The sequence below is a fragment of the Conger conger genome, chromosome 9, assembly GCF_963514075.1.
Source record: "Conger conger chromosome 9, fConCon1.1, whole genome shotgun sequence".
NCBI classification, from domain to species: domain Eukaryota; kingdom Metazoa; phylum Chordata; class Actinopteri; order Anguilliformes; family Congridae; genus Conger; species Conger conger.
Genome location: NC_083768.1, coordinates 22,530,588 through 22,553,727, shown reverse-complemented (window position 1 = coordinate 22,553,727; position 23,140 = coordinate 22,530,588). Strand labels below are relative to the sequence as shown.

The window sequence follows — 23,140 nt, the reverse complement described above, 5'->3', positions numbered from 1 at the left end:
GGTTAAGGGCCTTGCTCAAGGGTCCAATGGCTGTGCTGATCCTATTGTGGCTACCGGATTCGAACCACCGAGCTTGGGGGTCCCAGTCATGTGCCTTAACCACTACGCTACAAGACAGAAAAATAGACTGTTGAGACCATAAATATATTACTCCTGTATCATTTGTGTGAGGGCATTGACACTGGGAGAGAGGGAAACCAGAACATGGACAGGGAGCTTGCTAATACTTAAGGTTCTGTCATACAGCCTTTGTAACACAAAGGTTACAAAAATGATTCCTGTAATTGCTTCAGTGTATTTTCAGCTGCCCTATACCCTATACGGCTGATTTCAGCATTAGCTTTCCAGTGTTCCTTAACATCTTATCAGCTACAGGGTCTGTTGCTTTTTGATGCACTTGACCAGGGGTCGGCAACCCTGGTCCTGGAGAGCCGCAGGGTGTGCTGGCTTTCATTGTTACTTGGCATTAATTGATCAGTGAAAGCCGTTGATCACACAGTTAATTCACCTCACCTGGTTTCTTGGGTCTGAATCGGTTGCTTATTTTAAAGTGGAGACGAAAGCCAGCACACCCTGCGGCTCTCCAGGACCAGGGTTGCCGACCCCTGCACTTGACCCATTATGAACTGAGGTGCCCTATAGAAAACCCATAGAAAGGCCTAGGAATCAGAGTGAATCAGAGTCTTGAAAAACGGTCATGTGATCAAACATAATATCGCATCCGTCTGGTAAGGGAGATGTAACGCACAGGTCGAAACCACCCATAAGGGGTTAATTAATCGATTAGAGCAGTTCATTGACCTCACCTGGGTCTCAACAGGGTGCTGATTAAAAAACCAGAACCAAGGTTGGAGACCAATGGTCTAAGAACTGTAGGAATTCCAGTTAAGGTAGTGGGAAGAAATGTACTTTACAGTAACAGTTTTCCTGTCAGTAAAACTTAACTAAATACAAACTAGCCTCTAGCATGATTTATAGACATCTGATAGGTCTAATAAAATGATTTCCCTGGGCTATAGTCAATTGCCCCTTGGGTATTTTTAATTTAGCTTTTAATTCTCAGTTAAAATGGTGTAGATTCAGGTGACCGAAGATAGACCTGTGTACTTTTCTTACATTTCCTGTCTGTGGGTGCAAAACCAACTTGATTGAAGGAGGAATCAATCAGTCGACTGATAACTGATCTGTCCTAGCTTCCAGATGAATGCTTTTTGGTTGCTGAGAGCAAAGCGACTGCTTTCTGAAATGCTCTGATGAACTGTGTTTAACGCCCTGACCGAATTGTACCCCATTCCCTCAGAAGACCTCTGGCTGTCAGTCAAACTGATGACAGGCAGCTTTTTCATTCATATTATAACACTCATACATTACAAGGCCAGTGACCTGATGGTTTGCAGCCTGGGTGATGCATTGCATTTGTGCCATTTAAATATCCAGCCATATCAATGAAAAAAATAACACTTAAAAAAGTCAGAAAGCAGGCAAAAGAAACATCAAGGGACTCGAACACACATTATTTTCTCGCTAAAAATAGCTTTATAATAATAATTAGAAAATGTTAACAATGTCAAGTGTTACATTCTGTGTTAGGTAAACCACGTCACAGTGTGCCATCTCTCTGGTTTTTGCGCTAGTAGACATTGACCTGTACACGTCCATTGACAAGAAAACGATGACTTAAACAGAATCAACTGACATGATTGAATTACACATTGATTGCGTCATGATCCTTGTTCACTATTTTGTTTCGCTACATTTTTTTCCCTCCTCGGCCATCGCACTGGTATTTCCTGTGGCAGACCTTAGCAGAGGTTCTCTGCTCAATGACGTCACTATTGCTCTTAGTTTGAGCAATTCAGTCTTGGTTAAACCGATGGACAAGAGAAGACTATTTTCCGCTTGTTGAGTCGGTACGTTGGCACATTAACAAATAGCAAGTAAAAGTTCAAAAAATAAATTGAGAAGAATCAAACTGGCATGAGTAAAAGGGAAATCAACTGGATTGGTCGATCTGCTGTTAAAAGAGTTCTCGGGGAGCCAATCGCAGAGTCCGGCTGAGGTTGATAAGGAAACATGAGAGAGGAAGGAGGGAAATGTGTTGCTACATTAACCGATCGCTCTTTTTTTTAAAAAAAACGTCTGTCCTTTGGAGAGGGGAGGGAACTGGTGGCTAATCCCGTTCCCTCTAATCATTTCCCTCGATATGTAAGAAGGATGTTGATCCGGGGGCTCAGTAATGACGTATGGCAGCCCTCTTCAGTGAGTCCTCCTCAGCTTAACCTGGAGTAAAATTCCTCTGCCTGGAAGCAGTCATACACCTGTGTGAAGAAGGAGCATGGAGCCCCATCCCAACAATGGCAGGTCCTCTTCCAACTCTTCGCATTTCGTAGCAGCAATATAAAATGTAATCCTCACACACTGGTTATTTTTACATTACAACCTCGCCCTTGAATACAGAATAAGGTTATTAATACTGGTAATTGAAATAACACTTTTCATAATGACAATGATATTATTGATAATAATCATAAGAACAATACATATTCATGTTAATAATACTTATTTTCATTTCAACAGAGATATTTACATGAAAGAGATTGAGGATTGTGTATGTGTGTGTGTGTGAGTGAGTGTGTGTGCGTGGGTTGGGTGGTGGTGGTGGTGGTGGGGGGGGGGGGGGGGGGGGGGGATCAAGGGTAAATGCTATTACACAGTAATTACTTTGGAGTATGTGACCCATGTAATTTCCAGTGTTTAGGTATCTCTGCAGAGGTCATGATCACAGTGCAGTAATTATATACGATTCAATTTTTCTCATCAGCACTAGGGCACAATTACCGCCCACTTAGAATAGCGTTTACAACAGACACAGTTCTCCCAAGAGCCATTAAATGAGGACGTTGCTGTAGGCACACATGTTCTAATGCAAGCTGTGCAGTCACTTGCAGCATGAAACTTTATTTAAAACAAAAACAAAAGAACATTGGGAGTGGAGACCTCAATAGGACTGTGAGAAAGTTACTGCCAGAGGATAAGTCAGATCTTTGTGGTTTCTTTCCTTCTTCATTAGCTCCCCATCCAGCTACGTCAGGGGAAGTTCTACCTTCATGGAAATGTAAGAGTACAGACAGACCAGAGGTGGTATTTAGCCTTGAGAGCCAGCAATCATAAAGCACTTATTTACGAGTTGTGTAAGGACATGTCACACAAGAGCTGTCAAGGTTCATCAAGTGCTTTAAATGAGCTTAATCTCAGGGTTAAAGATATACTTCAATTCCCCACACCTCCTGGAATTCAGCTGAAATAATGTAGATGTGAGAAAGAGATTAGACTGTAAATGCAAGCATGGCAATTCATGCTACAAGTGGCTCAGCTTTTTCAGCCTTCACACATCTGTGACCTTTTCGTATTTCACATGTAAAGTACTTGAGGGTCCTTGAAACTCTCACAATGAGCTTGTTCCATGACCATAGTGAGCTGAGGGTGACACGTCCTTTATATTCAAGGAACAGTACTGGCAAAGTATCATTGTGCTTGTACAACTGCAGCATCAGTTATTATACACTTTCACATGGGCTAAAGTACAGAATGCAGTATAAACATTACCTGTGGTATGAAATAGGAAATGTCTCACCTATGGAAGCTTATATAGCTGCAGAATCTTTTGAAAAGATTCTCGGCACTATTCCACGATACAGAATAAGAGGTGAATTTCACAGAGGTACTGAGATTTTCAAAGTTTTACCGTTTACTGTTATTATGGATCCTTGAACTGGCCCTTAGACCGCATAAATTCATAAGTTGATTCTGCTGCTTGAGCATGGAGTTTGATCATACAGTACAAGGTGTCCTCTCATCAGTCTTAAGTCAAATTACAAACAAGAAAGGAGGAGAATCGGTGTATTCACAGTAATTTTTTACTAATGCCAAATAGCTGTTATGGTATAACAGGGCAGGGTGACGAAAAAACAAGTGTGGCCAAAATCATCTGTTGTGGTCATCATACAGAAAGCATGCACAATAAATAGCTAGATCTGAGAGGTGTGTGATACAAAAACCCAACTATTAACAAGATTTGCCATAAGGCCAAACTGACAAGGTGTGTGTATGTGTGCGTGTATGTGTGTATGTGTGTGTGTCTTTGAATGTGTGGATTCATGTTTCAAGTCTCACTACAAGGGTTTCAATACAGTAAAATATTTGTTTTCTATTTAAAAAATCTCTAAATAGTATCGATCTATGTACATATTTTATTTTTCCACAATATAAGTTATTATACTCATATGAAATAAGCCACACACACTGCTGTCCTCAGGCACGTGTTGTCAGTTGTTTAGAAAGCAATAGGTAACCCGGTGCATACTACAGGTAGTAAGTCACGAGGGTGATAGCCTTCTTGCTTAATTTCCATCTCTTTCGGGGGTTTGTGACGCATCACAACCGCGAGACGAAGAAATGGTGGGCCAGAAAGAGGAGAGGAAGCATAAAGCAGAGAGCACATTTGGCAACTGTGATTGGCACAGTCTAACCCTGTGAACCTGGACAACCAATATACCCGTCAGGCCAAGAGAGATAGCCAAGCTTCTCCCTTGCATGTCTGAATCAGGATATGCCATTGAATAAGTACTGCTTCACTTGCCTAATGGTATATTACATATGTATCTGTGATGTTTAATAATGTTTAATAATCTTTATACATACATTATCATATATTTTATACTAATCTAAAAAAATGTAGATAACAATATAAAATATACATCTCCCATTAAAATACTCCATTTGAGCTTCATTTTCAAATTTATAAAAGACATCCCAGTTTGTTCATGCAAATAATTATTTTTCTTTTCCAAAAAAAAATTGCTCTGGCACTACAGTAGTTGTTCTTTGCTATAATGTACTCTGTCCACAAGAGGGCAGGCGCTGACAAAGAGTACTGTGACAATAAAAAACCCCTTGAAATCACTGCATGGGATTTCAAAGATAGTGGTTTGATTTTTTGGCATGTCACAAAAGATATAACTGTACCCCACAGTGATATGTGGAAATGGTTTCCAGAGCCTTTTTTCCCCTTATCAACACAGCAGTATATTTCTAATTAGGGTTTTGTGGCGCTTTTGAAAAAAATGCCAAAACACCAAGAGTATTTCCGAAACAAAACATGCACCCATTCCCAAAGTCACCTTCACATCTATTTGTACCATTCTTCCTGACTTATTCTTCAGGAAATTATGGGTGCATTGCAAAGATCACAAATTTTCTACTTTCATACATTTCCAAACAAGTCTACCAGCAAGGGAGACTATAGTCAACAGTAATTTCAAGCACAAAACAACACTCATTTCCCCTTTACCTATTGATTTCTGAAGACCAAAGTATTGGAAACTTACTGTGAAACAAATCGGTACAAATCATTTTAAATAGACACCATTCTATATTTTCCTAAAATTGTTGTTTAAGCTACATCACTGCACAACTAACCCCAGAGTATTTCCAAATGGTTACTAAATAACCAGCATGAAACTGAGATATCAGAAACAATGCCTTTTTTCAGACAGTCTTCCTTTGTTGGAGGGTTTTAGGAGATGCCATTTCCTGATTTGTTTTTTTTCTGTAAACTACATAAAACGGCAAGCATCCAAATACGCAGTGATAAAGGCATCGGAGAAAATACAAAGTGAAGCACTGATGTTATATCTGTAATCACAGGGATGTCCTCATGGTGCACTGGTCAGGGGAAACACTGTACTTAGTTGAGGCAGGCCTGAGCATCAATGGCGAGTCTTATAATCGTGGCACAATTTGGCCACTGGAGGGCGCAATCATTTCACAGTGAGAGGGAAGTCACAGCAGGAGGTAAAACTGATAATTAGTGTCACCGAAATAAAACAAAAATAAAAAAATAAAGCTTTGCTTGCCACGTTGTTAGTCTGACTTGCTAGGTTCTCCATTGTAAACGTGGTCGCATATAAGAACAAGAATGGCTGTTGGTAAATGTAACTTTACTTGACTTTCCACTCCCCACCATCTAATACACAGGTAATGAGGTTCTGCTGGTGCAGCTCTTTTGTCTCTGAATGTGACACTCATGAGGATTGGAAAAGAATGCTACTTCCTGGTTTTAAATGCAGTGTAAAAATGTATAAAACAAACCAAAAAAATCTCTTGTATTGTTTTGTCTGTGATTGATCTGAAAATAAAAAGTGAGCCCTCTTGTCAGGTTCTCTGTAACCCTCTCAGCTGTACAGGATTAAAAGTGCCAAAGGGGGAGTGTGCCTTTGCCACCCTATCCTGTTGTTCATAGGTCGGGGTTGGGGTTGGGGCCAGTGCCTGGGTGTTGGTGCAGGCAGGGCTTCACAGCCGGGTCTGGGCCTCGGGGATATAGATCTCGATGCTGTCGGCGCTCTCCGTGGCGGAGTTCTGCCGGAAGGAGGCTGCTCGCTTGGCCTGGAGCAGTCTCCTGCGTGCCTCCTGCCGCTGCCGGTCGCCCAGGTCCAGAGACTTCTCCCGCAGGGGCAGCGCCCGCCCACCACGGGTCACCACCAACACCCCGCCACCCCCGGCCCCGCCCCCTGCAGTACTCACACCTTCAACCCCGCCCACGCTCACACCTCCACTTGGCTTCTTTGGTAAAAGGGGAGGAGGCTTCTTTTCCTCCTGTTGGATGTGGGGAGGAGAGGTGGGGGTGGGAGGGTGACATTGGGTAGATGTGTTTGACGGAACAAAAGCAGACCGGAATGCGAATCATGGAGGATAATAAGACAGAAAAAAAAGGAAAGTCATTGACAAAATGATCATTTACAAATGAAGACAGAGGATCGATATTTGGAGGGCAACACATGAGGAAGGAAAAGAGGGAGAAGGAAGTAGAAGGCAGAAAAAGAAAGGTATTAGTTCAGTTACTAATTTCTAGTGATAGGAAGAAGCTGGTGGTGGGGGGGTGTGTAAAAGTTGGTCGGGGGGTGGGGTTTGTGAAATTATCTGCACATCCATTTAGCATGCTACCATTTTGGCTCTGAGTGTTCTGTTTTTAGGCACTGTTTCCACTGCTCTCTGGTCCAGTGATTGTGCGACTCTTCCTGCCATGGCCGCTGTGGCTTTAGGGTTGGGCTGGGAGCACAGTCTGGCCTGCGCTTGCCGGACTCCTCACCTTCTTGTCGGGCGGGAGCCTCCAGCCCGAGTCCTTGAGCCGCTGCAGGTGCTGGAACTTGACCCGCACATCCTCCATGGCCAGCTGCAGCAAGTCCCAGAACCCGGCCAGGTCCTGAGAGCTGGGCTGGGGGTATGCTGTGGGGTCCTGGGTGGCACACATATTCAGAAGACTCATCCAGTTGGTCAAGACTTTAGCATTTTGTGCATTGGATACCGACAAGTGCTGTGCATCTGCTGCAGATGAATTTTCTCTATCTCTATAAAGCCTTTGGGAATCCCTATTGACACTACATAAATCATAGTACCTTTCTCTATACATTTGACTTATAAATCCTTAAACACAGCCCAAAAGCAATCTCAGTTTACCACTTTCGCCACTGCAGCAAATGTTCCAGCCTGATGCCAAAACTGTGGACATATACTGCTGGTACATTTATACTCAGAAAGGCATTGAAGTGCCCAAAAGCAATTTCGATTCTATTGGGTGATGCAATGACAGATAACTGTGGGCACAGAGGATATAGGCAGAGAGAAACAGCAGTGAATCCCACATATTGGGTTCTATTGACACAGAGGATTGCAAATACATTTGGTAAAGAATCAGGGGGAATTGAAACTTGTTATAGTTTGAAAAGAACATTTATCTAAGGACATTATTTTGTAACAAAATATTCTCATCAGTAAATGCAACATCACCTTAACGCTACATCATCTAGAAACAACATCAATAAAAAGCGCAATGCTATGCAAAATATATTGGTAAAACTTATGGCCAAACTGCAAAGTCATTCAGATTGAAGTCCACCTAGTGTTTCACACTGCAATAAGCCTATATCCCCTTTGCTTGCATTGCTGTATTGCTCGGTTGGGGGATTTTCCAGATGCTCACCAAATTCTGTTGGCAGAGCCGGAAGAACTGCTGGACTTTCTGGGACATCAGCAGCTGGGCGCTGCCCACGGCACTCCGGATCAGCTCCAGAACTGAGGGGGCGGTAGAGTTAAAGCTCAGAAGCTGGAGGGGGGTGCAGTGAGTTTCAGCTCAGCCTTTTGACCTGGTGTGGCGATTACTGAACAACAACATGCTTTTTTACAATAACTTTCACACCAGAACCACACCCCACTGCAGTGTATGAGTGAACAGTACACGTCCTTTGAATGGTTTCCACACTTGATTTGCAAATGTTCACAATTTCTCTCAAAAACCCTAATGAAAAGGTAGTTCATATAAAAGATGACATTCTTCACATTCTGTCAAATCTGAGAATGTACAAGACAGGAAAATTCCCTCCTCTGAAAATATGTACTGAAGAGCAGCACACAACCTGAGATTTGATCACCTCCTAGCCCCTTCTCCCCTCCCCCCCCGACACTTACTCTCCTCAGGCAGGTCGTTCTCCTCCGCCTCCCTCTCCATGGTCTGGCACCATCCCTCCATCCTCTCCACCTCCACCTGCAGCAGACGCAGGAAGAACTCGCCGTCGCGGAGGCAGGGGGAGGCTCGGCCGGAGTCGGGCAGGCTGCGCGGCCCCTCGGACCAGCCCCGCTCGATGGCCAGGGGCAGGGGCGAGTGGGCGCGGACGCGGGGGTCGATGACACAGGGCTCGGTGGCATAGCCGCTCTGGTAGTCCTCGCGGTAGGCCCACTGGCCCTGGGTGTGGACCGTGCGGTACTCCGCGTACTGGCTCGCTGACTCCGGCTCCGACGAGTGCCGCTGGAAGGAGCAGCCGAACTGCAGGGCCTTGTCCTGGGTGCTCACCCCTGGGAAGCCCTCCAGCTCCAGGTCTGCCTGGACGCTCGCCGTCACGCTGTTGGAGCGCTTGAAGCGGGCCCGTCTGGTTTTTAGGAGGGTTGTGACAGTGTTGGTGAAATATCTCCTCCAGGAATTGACATATTCAAAGCATACTGATTTTGAATAAAACAGAAACTGTTGGAAGGCTCTCCATCTATGACATTAGATACTTCTGTGGTCTGTTAGTCAGACATTCTCTTGTATAGGAATGTTTTTCCCTGGATACCAACACTGAAGCACCTTTTTTGGTGAGCTAGACCCTCTACATCCCTCTGCAACCCTCTGCAACCCTCTGCAACCTAGCTCATTTTACTTGGTTTGAGCTTTCACTTGTCAAGTGTTAAATCAGAGGCAGGCATACACAAGGTGTGATGGAATTTGAGCATGGAGAGACTTGGGTGATTTTCACACAGCGGTGTTACGCATACAACACATAACCCCTCTCATCGTCTAATTACAGTCTAATTATACCCTTTCACCCACAGTCACCACGGGCCTGGCACTCATCCAGCCCCCACCCTGAGCATCCCACCACCCTCTGTCACAGGAACCAGGAAGGGTGGTGAGAGAGGGAGAAGGGGGGGGGGGGGTGGTTGAGTCATAGTTTGATGCCATTGACACCCCAAAATGCAAAAAAAGCATTTATATAGTTCTATGTAAATTATAGACACACACACCTGCTATCATACAGAATCAGGAGGCTGGTCCCCCTGGTTGGAGTGGCTACATTCATATAAGGAGCCCCAGAATAGGCCATGTACTGTGGGGAAGGGGAATGTGGAACATACCTCTTATCCTCTTCCACCTGGACCCCGATGGAGTGCACCTCCCGCAGAACTTTGCTTTCTGTATCTGAGTCTGACAAAGTCTCTGAGCTGTCCACCTGTCCGGGGCACAGACAGACAGACGGGCAGGCTTGGTGTGGTGTGTTTGTCACCATGATTTTCAGAACCACAGTCAGGCTGGCTATCCAGTAGCCCTGCTCACTCCAGACTCCACCCCTGCTCACTCCAGACCCCATCTCCGAGCACCCTAGACCCGGTCCCACCCACCCAAGCCTGTGGCCCTGCCCTCCCCAGCCTGTGGCCACACCCCAGTCCTGCCAAGCCCAGAGCCCAACCCCACTCACCTGTACCGCGATGGAGGGCCTCCACTTGCGCCCGCGGGCCTCTTGCTTGTGTTCTTCTGCCCCCGCGGAGGGTCCCTTGCTTAAGGATATGCTGTTTTGGGGGAGGGAGGATGACTTCCCCAGGCTGCCTCCCACCCTCTCCCGGGTCACCCTGCCTCCCCCCTCCAGCAGGTTTTCAGCAGAGCTACTGTGCTTGGCCCTCATGGCCCCCCCCTGGTATGAGATCTCCCTGGACCCCCTTGGGCCGTCGAGGCTCTCGGCTGAGTTGCTGTGTTTAGTACGCCCGGTGCCTGACCCTTGGTAGTATTCTGCCCTGGAGGACCGCCCCCCACCACCCACTTCGAGGCCATCCAGGGAGTTGCTGTGCTGTTTGGGACGTCCTGGAGCTGGCTGCCCCGTGCTCTGGAAGTACGCATCCTGGGTGGACTCTGTGCTGCTCTGCGCCGTCACCGAAATCAGGGGCTTGGAAATCCGGGGTGGGAGGGGCGGGGGCGCCTTCCTGTGCGGAAACACTGAGACAAAGAGAAAGAACCTCAACTTCAACCTCAAGAGACATTTCTTGCTGCGCCTCTGAAATAGCTTGAGTTTGAATTGGAGAGACACTGTATGGGCTTCAGTATGATTTTGCACTTGAGTCTGAGACTGTTGTTGTCGTTGACCATAAATGCACCAGACTTTATGACAGAACCTAAATCCAGTTTCACATTTTCCAACAAAAGAGAAAAGTAAAGAAAGAAACAGGACGAAGTAAGAATATATGGCCCAGACAGCCAAGATGGCGTGCATCACAGCTCTCTCCGGCTGACGGGGGCATCTGAGACGGGTGAGTCTGTGTGACTGAGTCACGGCTCCCAGCTCAGAGCGGCTGTCCACACTTCCGTGCTCCCAGCTCCTGTGCTCCTGCTTGCCGGAGAGATTGTGGGAGCTGTCAGTACGGAGGCGTGCTCCCGCTTGCACAGTTCATCTCTCTCAGGTGGAGGGCTGCTGCTTTTTTTACTCCGCTCAGGCAAAAGGCACGTCTATTTTACAATTCCGTTCACAGCGGGGAGGAGGAGATAGACAGCAGGGGACCTGAGAAGCTTCAGAAAGATGTATCTGGGACTGAGCCTGATGTAGAATGTGGAAATGAGTGAGGGAGAGAGAAAGAAAGTGAAAGAATAGAAAAAGGGATACAGACAAATAGATGGAGAGAGAGGGAGAAAGAGAGAGCAAGGGATATAGAGATAGAGGGAGAGAGAGCAAGGGATATAAAGAGATAGATGGAGAGAGAGCAAGGGATAGAGAGACAGAGAGAGAGAGAGAGAGCCCATGATGTAAATTACCGGCTCCACCCTTGGGCCCTCCCTTGGGGCCGGACAGGGAGAAGACAGACAGGCAGTCATCGTCCTGGGTGCAGCCGGCCTGGATGGCTCGTACGTAGCTGTGGCTGCGGGTCCGGAAGCACCCGGGCAGGTCCAGCGCCTCCACGGCCTGGGACTCCATCTCCCCAAACACCGTCTCGCACACCGCCTCGAACTGCCGATTGAGCGCGTCGCCCAGCTGCGAGACATCAGTGGGTGGACACACAGTTTGACCCATAACCCATGACCCCTGACTTCCAGCATGCTGGGGGAGACCCATCACCACACTGAATAGCTAGCACAAATCCCCAGGAGGGGTCACTGAAGACAATGGACAAGGCCGGTGCATGGTACCTGCGAGCTGGTCAGAGAACGCGTGTAGCTCCGGGAACGCGTGTGTCCCTTGGCTGTGCTGCGGCTGTTGGAGTAGGCGTCAGTGCACTGTTTACAAGAGTATCTGGAGGGGAGTGAAATACATCACTAATACTCTAATGAAGCCACACTATGCTTGGTCAGGTGGCGGTGGCATTAGGGAACCAAGAGTTTAAAGGCATTGCATATGAGTAAAGATGTTCTGCTATACACTGATGATGACGTTGGTGATGAGGAAGATGAAAATGATGGTGGTGATGATGAGTATTTTCATTTGCACTGAGGTTTTACTGAGAAGATGAAGAAGCGATGATGAAGGTGAAGATGATGACATTGATGAGTATTCATTCAAGTTTTTTCATTTGAAGTATTACAGAGTGAATGAAGGTAGCGATGATGAAGGTGAAGATGAGGATGGAGATGATGTTGATAAGCATTCATTTTGAGTTTTTCCATTTGAAGTTTTACAGAGTGAATGAAGGTAGCGATGATGAAGGTGAAGATGAGGATGGAGATGATGTTGATGAGCATTCATTTGAGCATTTTCATTTGAAGTTTTACTGAGTAAACAGTAGTGATGATGAAGGTGAAGTCGTTGATGATGACCGTGAAGGCCATCTTACTTGGAGCTGGAGGCGCGGTGATCCATGCTGATGGAGCGGCGAAAGGCCTCTCTCTGGGCGATGATGGCGGTCTTGGGCGAAGCCTTGGGGCTGGCGTCCGACTCAGCGCTGTCGTCATCCCCCATGGCTTTGATGTAGCTTCCGCTGCGCATTCTGCGACAGGGGATCTCTCCTCCACTGTCCGTGCCCCCGCCCGGATACCCCCCACCCCAGTCATCAGAGGGAACCTGCCGAACACACAGGCAGCTAAGAGGGCATGCTTCCAACTCGCCAAAACTCCACAGTACTTTGGCACTCAAGTGTCAATGCGTAGAGGTGGCCTGTTGGCATTGTGTGTATTGTAAATGCCGCGGGTCAAATGTGACAACATTGGCCATCCAAAAGGACAAGCGCAATGCATGCATGGCGGGCAGTCGCACTAACAGTCAGACCCACGCAACTGAGTGGTGTCCTCTTTGGGTGAATGGGGGAGTGCGGACAAATCGGGCAGGGATCTTGACGGGCAGAGTGAACCACTCCGCGCTGCTCCGAGGGACAGATATGAGTGCCGTTTCCCGGCAGCTGCTGGTTCAGTCTGAGGAGCAGCATTGGTAATCAGATTACTGATTAATCAGATTACTGAATGCATTATTGTTTAATTTCCAGTAATCACAATTACTTTTAGCCTGATAAAATGTTGTTCATTGAGTTAATTTCAACCTAATTATGCATTTATAACTGTTAATTAGGATAAATGTATAACTGTTGGAAAATGTTGAAATTACACACCAAGCAAACGGATTCTTATCTTTTCAGTTTCATGGCGTATTTCTGCTTTAGTTCAGCAGGGAAATGGGCTGTCCTCTTTGTTGCAGTAGTTTATGGTTATTCTCAGTTGTCAATTTTTTTTTATAAACTTGTTTGACAGATGCTGGGATTTGGTCATGCTAGTGAGCTAATCAGCATCCTCTGAGTCCAAACTGTCCTGTAAATTGTTCGCTGAGGTCGGTAACCCATGAAACTGAAAGAGCTCATTCTCAATGACAAGCCCAGCAGCTGAACAGCACGTTTTGTATGTTTAGATGAATGACTACTTCATCAACATGTACATGAAGAAGTCAAATGGGTTACACCCGTGGCAGACTAGGAGTGTGTCCTTACCACATAACAGTGCCAAAAGTATAGATAACGGCATCATTAGGATACAAGGTATGTTGGTTTCCATTCCTTATGCTTTGAGGTCAAATTTGGGAGCTTCCCATATATTTAAGTGACATTGCAATAGTCAAACAATGTGTTCACTTGTTCTCATGCTGATATTCACATTTACTCCCTCCCTCGTGTCAAAATCCACACAGTAGGTCTATCTTTAAAAAATGTGTTCCAAACTAACTTTTCTGCCAATGTGGCAACATCACTAACGGACAAGTAAGCACAGATAAATAGCATTACACTATTGTAGCATAGCCTTGTGCCTTGCCTTCATTCTTTTTATTTCCCAGTCCTGTTCCTGTTACCTGCCCTGTTCCTCTGTCCAGCCCTTGGTCCCTCACCATTCTCCTCCTTCAAGCCCCATCTCTGTACCTGCTCTTCCTTTTGGATTGATCTCCCGGTTACGACCCTCGCCTGTGTTCGACTTTGCCTCATCTACTCTCAATTGCCCTCTCTGCCTGGATTCCGAACCTCGTCTGCCCCTTTACTACACACTGCTTATCCCATTTGCTGGCTTCTGAACCTGGACTGTCCAACCTGATTATTAAAGATCCTTTTCTCTCAGTTCTGAGTTTGCGTTTGTTCCAGTTATTCTGTTTCATGACAATAATTTCTTTAATGTTTAATTAAATAAATATACCTCCAGCTATCACCTGATCTGCATGCTTGTTTTGCTTTTGTGTTGTTGAACTACTGCAGTACCTCGATCTCTGTTTTATTTTATTTATTAAGATGTGTTCTTTTGAGACCATTTGTTTTGTGCACTACAGGGCATATATTACTGTTACACAGTATGTGATCTGCCTGATGTTTGGCAGAAGTTACAGAAGTGAGTTATTCAATTTCTGATCCACACATTTCTCATCCATTATTTTTGTTGTGAGAAGCCTGACAGGCAATAGCTTTTGCATTGTTGAACCACTGGACCTCTGCTGTTATATTTTATTTATTTACTAATCTTATTTTGCAATATTTTATTTATTGCTTAATAAATCACTGGAAAGATGTTGTGTCCACGTACGTATTTTCCATTTTAGTAAGGATTTTCCAGAGTAAAGTAATGAGCAATGTGATTACTTTTCTCAGGGAGTAATGAGTAATCTAATTACAATTCCAATACAGTAATTAGTCATTTGTAAAGGATTACTTTTTAATAATAACTTCCCCAGACTGCTGGGGAGTGAGAAACAGGCACTCCCATGATGAGACTCTCCTCCACATCAGGGAATCGGGAGGGGAAGAGGTAGAGCAGGATGCCCATACATGCAATTTAGCTTGATTTGTATTGAAAGCTGATTTGAAGTGGTACTCAAACACATCTATGGGGACATAACACCAAGTAGCATGCCAGGACAGTGAAATCAAACCTGCTCTGTAAAATTGACTTCATCGTGTGTCTATATGTACACCTGGAGCTCTTTGTGTGCAAATGTGGGTTTGGGAACAGGGCACTATTCTTCTTCACACCCAAAACTTCATCTGTAGAAGAAACAGGAATTGTGCACTTGTACTATAGGTAGGTTGTTGTGGGGAGAGCACCATCATCCCTCCCCACCATCACCCCTCCCCCCCTTCCCAATCCTCCATCACCATGGTGATAGCACTTTCACCCAAGGACCAGGGGGTCTCAATGCAGATGCAGCTATGGAACTGGTCCATTAGTCAGTGTTAGTACCGCTGGATATATGTTGCTGTAAATAACTACCATTTCTTAATTTCCTATCCAAGGTGATCAGCATACTGTATATCCGCATACATGGCATTAGTTTACACAGCTGGATGTTTAGCAATAGAGCTCTTTATTTTTGCTAAAGGGTACAGTTGCAGTATCTCATTCAGGATTTGAGCTTGCAGTCTCCTGTAGCACTATGCTACACCGTTACATTGTACAATTGCATTCCAATCACCTCTGACCTATGCACTAGCATAGAAATATAATTGTCCTCTTGTGAAAACAGTTCTGCTATAAAATGCACATTTTCTTTTCATCAGACATCTTTCTCATCTATTTGCAGATCTTCTCTCCTACGAATGAACTGACTATGACAATAGGGAGCCACTAGTTCAAAGAGACGATTCAGCTGAGTGTTTACAGTTCTCCTCTCTCCCGCTTACTGTAAATGGTAAATGGCAAATGGTTGGCACCTTTATCCAAAGTGCTGTACAAATGATGCTTCTCATTCACCCTGTCACTAATGTCACATCATGGAAGTATACCCACACACGAATGCATACACACACACAAATCCACATGTACATTCACAGACAAAAGGCAATTTAGTGAGACAGCAGGTTAGGGCTGCAGCTACTCTACAATAAAATGAGCATCAGAGGGGATTAGGAAAAAATAATCTCCCCCATTCCGAGGAGGACCGAGTAGACTGGAAGAAAGCTGGTTCAGATCACCAAGGTCATCATTTGATAACGAGGGGTTAACATCTAGCCCATGTTTTATTTTTTGTTTCTTTGTCCTATTTTGCCCTTCTTTCTCATTTTCTCTCCTTCTTTTAATCTGCTTCACTTCCGCTGTCTCTCCACTCCCCTTTGCTCCTCTATAATTAACAGTCCTTGCTAATTACCACATGCTAGCAGCTGGGAGTAAACACAGCAGCTTCATTGAGTGGGCAGAGAACATTTTGACCCCAGCTGTTCGGACATTAAAGAAAACAGCCAGTTCCACCACTCTAACACACACACTACCTTCTTTCACCTACACTGCACATCCCCCAACCGATCCCACACTTCTTCCATGAGCCACATCCCAGCTCCTGAAGCATCCGTGCTGACGTATCTTTTGATCTAACCCTTAAGAGCTGCAGCCCCCCTCAGCTTTGTGGGAAACTTGCTGAGTACAGTACCTCTGGGACTGGCGTTCTGTCGGAAAGTGTCACTGATGAATTGTATCACCCAAGCCTTTAGTGTTAAAGGGATAGGGCTTGCTTAAAAACAATATAAAAGCAATGAATTCCAATGAAGACACAGCAAAATTGTCAGTGTTAAATCAACTGTAACAACTTAATGAGTCCAATATGGTCCACAAGTTCATTTTACACTGAAAGTGTTGATAGTTGGCAGGTTATAATGAGTCTACATCATTCTCAGTAAATCACAGTAAGCACAGTTATCGTCTGAACAATACAGTAAGTAAAAAAAGGATGCCCTTCTCTCTCTCACACCCATGGTCACCTGCTGTTACTGTAGTAACTCCGGCAGGGGACCAACCCAGCACCCCTGTAGAGTTGAAGAGAACAAGTAGAGAGGAGCACAGATGTTCTTTCACTGGTTCCCCGTGGTAAAAGGCCCCCGTTAAACTGGTTGTCATGGGAGATAAACTACACTTGCCTCCTTCTGCGGTGCTGGCGGGGGGCTGAATGAAATAGTAACAGGCACCGAGAGACAATGTTCACGCAAGAGGAGGGCTGCAATTTCAGCACAGTCTACAGCCACAGCACTGCAACGTCCCAATTAGCCCCTGTTCATTCATCACCATCGGAGGTGGACCACAGAGCCGCATGTAATCCCTTCCCATTTACAAGAGCAAGATTGTAACCATCCCCCATTAGGAGAAGCAGAGGTTCTTTTCCAGTGCAGAGACCGCAGTCCAGGTAACAGATGGCCACAGTATCTTCATCCAAACCATTAACCGTTAGCTATTAACTTAACCAAGGCCATATAACTAATTGACAAGATTAAATATCAGAATTTTTGATGATGATGAATGTAGTAATCTATTTTTGCAATTTCAGTCCCCGGGGTTGTAGATTTGATTCTTCGGTATGCAGCTAACATTGAGCCCTAAGCTACATATTCCCTTACATCGCTTCAGTAAGCATCCAGCTATATGAATTATAAATCTGGAAGATGCAAATAATAATAATGTAAAAAGACTAGAAAGATTACATTGTTTTCCCTAGGCTGTATGCTGGATTTGCCCACCTTACCCACGGTGACTTTCCATTGATTTAATTTAACGCTTTTCATGCTTTGTCACACATTTTTATGGATTAAATTATTATTTTTTTAAACACAGCACTTGGAGAAAATGTTTCAAACAGGTGCCTCACACATGACCCTGCGACTCAATGTTCCAAGTGCTGAACACAGTAATATCTGTTTCCTGTGATATTCATGGTCATCAGTGATTTAGTGAGATCTATTTTTCTCCTGGTATCTACTATCAAGAGCTCCAGATCCCTGGTACTGTATAGTGGGACTGGGAGCATAAGATGATGAATACGTTTCTCTAGGGTGGCAAGTAAAGCGTTAAAGGCTCAGCAAGCTTCAACGTAATGGCTCTGGCAAAACTGGCTTCTCAGCGGTAGGCTCATAATAGCCACATAATAGTCATCGCTTACTCTGTCTGAATGAACCTCCACCCAGCAAAACATTCAAGGCACAACCAATTCTGATAAAGGACTTTTCATTCAGGCAGGGTAAGCCTGGTTCCTGCCGGACTCGAACTGCGGGAGTTGGTTTGACACAGAGAATTCTGCTGTGTGCGCTACTCCAGCGAGTGCTGTACAGAGCCAGTACAGTATGAAAAAGAGTTTGTCGCAGTGGGAGCTCTGTAGTTTGGCGCAGTCGCCCTCTGAAACATCTATGCGTGGAGGTTGTCCTCGAGGGAGCTAATCTAAAAGTCAATGAGGCGTAGCCTGTGCTTGCTTAAACCTGTGATCCGGCTGTCAGTGCGCTGCTGTAATCACAGACCAGGCCGTGTACTGCAAGGAGGCCTCACCTGAAGGTAGTGGTAGCTACGCTCCTTCACCTTGGACTCCAGGGGCACCAACGCCTTGTCGTACCCGGCTCTGTGAGGGGGGTACACCTCTCTGGCCTGGCTGACCGTCATGGTGGACCAGGTGCTCCTCTTGAGGGAGTGTCCGGTGTTGGTACAGGCCAAGCATTCCCCCGGGGCTCCCTTGGCTTTGAGGCTCTTGAGGGTGAGGTCCTGGATGGCCCCGTCCAGAGACTCGTGGGCCTGGATCATCCCGCGGCCCCCCCGGGCGCCCATGGCGGCCGCCGTCACCAGGAAGCTGCTGTCGCTGTCCAGGTTGTCGTCGGAGCTCCACCAGCCGGCCGTCCTGCTGCGGTGCCGGGACTCGTGCCGGGACTCGCGACGGTAGTCGCCGCTCTTGCTGCGCTCACGGCTCTTGCTCCGGCGGGCGGAGCGGGACACGTGCTGGGAGCCGTAGTGCTGGGAGGGCTCGTCCCCCCCGCCCCGGTGGCCCCCCCTCTCCCGGTACTCGCGTGTCCCGTTGTACTCGCGCTTGGACGGCGCCTCCAGTGAGTGCGACTTGGCGAACAGCCGCTGGACTGAGTGCACCAGGTGACGGATGCGGCTGGGGCTCTCACTGCGCTGCTCCCCGCTGGCCGTGCGCTGGTACTGCAGGGTGTGGAAGCCGTCCGGGTGGAAGGGCAGCTGCTTCTCGAACTGGTCCAGCAGGTTGGGCGGGATGCGGTGCATCTTGCCCGCCGACGGGTGCCCCCCGGCTCCGGACGCCAGGCATTCCTCACAGGAGTCGTAGGCCTGCTGACTCGGGTGCGCCCGGGGAAAGGTGCCCCCTCCGGAGGGTGGCAGGGCCAGGGGCTCGGGGGGCGCCCCTGGGGGGTAGTAGGAGTGCTCTCCGTGCCCCTGGTAGAGCTCCACGGCGCCGCGGTGGTCCGTCGGGTGGGGCATGTAGTCCCGCGGGACGTCGCAGTCCTCGGGCGTACAGTGGCATGGCCCTGAGGAGTGCTGGGAGAGGCTGCGGCTCACGTGGTATCCCTTCACGGCCGGGGCATGGCGGGCCGCCCGGGCCGAGAGGGGGCGCTGTGGCCGGGACAGGGCTCCGCTGAAGTCACCTGGAGGGAGGACACAGGCAAAATACACTAACTCTCTCCTTATACCGTCACCCTATCATAGTCCCTGTTATATTACATTACAGAACAGATGTCTGTGTGCCACAGATGTTCATGCCGGATCATCTTTCTTAATGCATGTTCTTCTTCATGGTAATCCCAATCATGTGTGCATGTGTGTGTGTATATGTGTGCATGTGTGTATGTTGTCTTTCCTCTTTGCCTACAGGGTGTGCATATGCTCTGACTGCTCTCAATTCCATTACACAAAGACAACCTCCATGCTGTTGTTTTTACATTAAAAATGAATGGCTATTTTTACTGCTGTTTGCAAGCTCTCAGTACACCAAACTAGCCTTGAAATTTGATGTGTAGAGTTGACAGCCCAAAAGGAGCCATGCTCACAAATATTCTAAATAAAGAACCGGTGAAATCACACCAGACGTGTCATCACTGCCGCATCTGAGATTTTGTCAGCTTTTCTGCTCAGAGCAGAAGAGACTGAATTCCACTGTGGCATCACATCCCTTTAGTAGACACTCTAGAGTGAATATAGGAGAAACAGAAGTTCTTCCCCTGATTGACATTAGCAACAGTGCCAAACATGCCTAACAACATTCATAGTGCAGCAAATAAAGATGCAACCTCCGTAAATCACTGGTGCAAATAACTTTGGCAACCAGAATCAACATAAAAAGATTTAAATGCATCCATAACAAGCCCTAATAAGGGAAATGTAAAACAAAATAACAAAACAATAAAAATGAATTGGTGGTAAAGGTGGGAGTGATATTGAGTTGGGGTGGAAGGGGAAAAAAGATGAAGTCGGAAGAGGTGGGTCTTCATTTTGCTTTGGAACATAGCCACCAATTCACTTTAGTTCATCCAGCACTGTGGGGCAAGTACATAGAGGTATCATGATTGGGAGATGTGACCATGCAGGAAGGGGAGAATCAGTTGCCTCATGGTCGCTGAATGTAGAGATCAGGCCAAGGTGAAGGGTTTCAACGATTTGAAGTATAGTGGAGCTGTTCCATTCCCTGCGCTGTAGGGTAGCACCAAGGTTTCAAACTTGAAGCACATTGTAAAATGAAGCCAGTGAAGTGAGATGAGGAGGGTTAAGACACGATCACGCTTCAGAAGATAAGTCGTGCTGAGGAATGAAAGTGTTCTCTACAGAGCATGATGTCATGTAGCATTTCTGTGAACTTTCTCAGAGAATAGGAGTAAACTTTCTAACTAAACAGTACACTGGCAATATTGTTTAGTCTATAATTCAGTCAGGGAGACTGCGAATCTCAATTAAATTCAATCACTAAAATGTAAATATAATAGTGGAGTTAATTTTAGCAGTTTTATTTATTTTAGAGAGAACACAGATGCAGAATGAATTAACTAAATGATACTTCCATTTATCGTTTACAGTATCCTTTTCCAGAACACGCTGTAACAGCAAGAGGGTGCGCCAGTCAAATATAAAGATTTATAAAGAGAGATTTTAAATCACTGGGCAGAACACTTTCTTTACACCCAGTTCTTACAAAGAACTACACTACAGCAAGTCCAGTTCTTGAATCAAGCATGCACCATTAACTTAGCAGCCAGATATACATTGTTAATATAGAGCTAAAACAAAGTTTCACTAATGTTAACTCATACAGAACTCATACAGAATAATGATTAACTATAATAATTAAATGGCCCTTTGAAAGAGCAATATACAGTAATTCCTTCATAAGAAGTATATAAACCATGCATAGGCACTTATATATATAGCTTTTATGAAGTACCATCTATAGAATGTGTCACTGAAAAAGTTATTATTTCCCTATGTTCTCCTGGGAAACCAGCCCAAGTTGGCCATTTGATCTAGACTGTTTAATCTGTTGTTTTTCCGTCAAAGATGCACAAACAATTGCCCAACAGCACCATAGGGAGGCTGAATCCCACATGGTTGCCAGCCTAAAGAGGGTGATTAATGAAGTCAGTATTGTGAGAAAGCAGAGAGGAGACATCTGTGAAGTGAGAGGACTACGCCACTCTCTCATTGTTCTTCAGCTTCATATCATCTCCTGACTTTTCCCAAAATGGCCCCTTTACAGATTCTCTGAATGGATTCTGAATATAAAATTTCAACAACTAGCTCTGTTTCCAGGAACACCTCAGGGCAGACAAATGCTGAATGTGTCCTATGTTAATTAATTTGTGAAGAGCTGAACAAGGCCACAATGCTTCACCAGCAGAAAGCACCCATGACTCTTACCTGCTGCATATGGCCCTCAGTGCCAATCACTGTCAATCATCCTCATTGTCTTTAATAGTAATCGTGAGCACTCTCTGCCCACCAACAATGGAGGTATAGGAGGTCCGGAGATAAAATAATATGTGAAACAATAAAGAGAAAACAGGAGCAAGTTGCACTTGATCCAAAAATTTGTCCTGTCTCTTCTTTTCTGTCTGACCCTCTCTCCTTGTCTCCTTCTCTTTATCCTTCCCTTTCCCCTCTACAGCTCTTATTCTCTCTTTCCTCCCTGTTTCTCCCCCTCTTGGTCTAAACAGATATGCATATGGATGGAACAATAAGGGGGGATATGATTAAGTTATCAGCAGCCATACCATCCTGCACCCAGCTCCTGCCAAATGGCTGCAGCTTAGTAGGTGTGGATGAGAGACCTCCTGGGAAAACTAAGTTGCTTGCTTGAAGTGGTGTTAGAGGACCAGTAGGGGGCGATCGTTCATCTGGTCAAATTATCCACATTGCTCCAGCACAGTGATGGAGATATTGCGCTGCAGGTAATGTCGTCTTTCGGATGAGACGTTAAATTGAGATCCTGACTCACTGTGGTCATTAAAGATCCCATGACACTCTTTACAAAGAGTACTGGGTTCCCCACTGTCTTGGCAAAATTCCCAACCCTGGCTATTTCAACCTGCCACCTAATCATCCCCTGATCCATCCTCTGTGTAAGTGTAGCATGGTTAGCTCAGCTAGTTCGCTAGTAAGCACGGATGGTGCAGTGAAAGCGAAGGCTAGTAGCAGGTTATGACGTAACCCTCAAATTCAGAAGAACGTTGTTGCCCTTGGCTAGAGGCAAGTTTGTCTTTAGCTGACTAGTAACGCGTTCGTCCAACAAATATTTGGACAAGTGAGAGGCCGGGGTTCAAATCTCACCTCGGACTCAAGCAATTTCTCACCTGTTACATTGGTGCCGTGACTCGGATCTGGGTGGGAGTAAAAAAATAAAAATAAAATGGTTGCTGAGGAGTTTCACATGGAGGGGAAGTCAAAGGGGGGTGAGTGTAGCATGGTTAGCTCAGCTAGTTCGCTAGTAAGCACGGATGGTGCAGTGAAAGCGAAGGCTGGTAGCAGGTTATCGCGACAACACTCCCCGATGACGTAACCCTCAAATTCAAAAGAACGTTGTTGCCCTTGGCTAGAAGAGTTAGTCTTTAGCTGACTGGTAACGCGTTCATTCAACAAATAAAGTGAGAAGGCGGGGTTCAAATCCCACCTCGGACTCAGGCAATTTCTCATCTGTTACATAAGCACCTACAAAAAGCACTATATACATTTAATGATCTCCTTGTCTTTTTTCTCAATCCCTCCATTTCCCCTCCAAGCCTCGTATTCACCCTTTCCTTCCTTCCTGTTTCTCCATCTCTTGTTCTAAGCAGACACGCATATGCATGGATGGAACAATAAGGGGGCACA

General features: G+C 45.9%; 1 protein-coding gene across 1 annotated transcript in view; it reads right to left on the bottom strand.

Annotated features, from left to right (window-relative positions):
- Positions 1–6,351: 6,351 nt before the first annotated feature.
- Positions 6,352–23,140, bottom strand: part of dlgap3 (discs, large (Drosophila) homolog-associated protein 3) — a 119,926-nt gene continuing 103,137 nt past the window's right edge. The window contains exons 3-12 of the mRNA XM_061253626.1: positions 18,329–19,431; positions 12,403–12,629; positions 11,762–11,864; positions 11,390–11,606; positions 10,068–10,579; positions 9,727–9,821; positions 8,524–8,981; positions 8,039–8,130; positions 7,148–7,294; positions 6,352–6,654 (exon numbers count right to left, since the gene is read on the bottom strand). Coding sequence (XP_061109610.1) covers positions 6,352–6,654; positions 7,148–7,294; positions 8,039–8,130; positions 8,524–8,981; positions 9,727–9,821; positions 10,068–10,579; positions 11,390–11,606; positions 11,762–11,864; positions 12,403–12,629; positions 18,329–19,267 — 3,093 coding nt within the window. The 5' untranslated portion in view covers positions 19,268–19,431. The remainder of the gene's footprint in view (positions 6,655–7,147; positions 7,295–8,038; positions 8,131–8,523; positions 8,982–9,726; positions 9,822–10,067; positions 10,580–11,389; positions 11,607–11,761; positions 11,865–12,402; positions 12,630–18,328; positions 19,432–23,140) is intronic.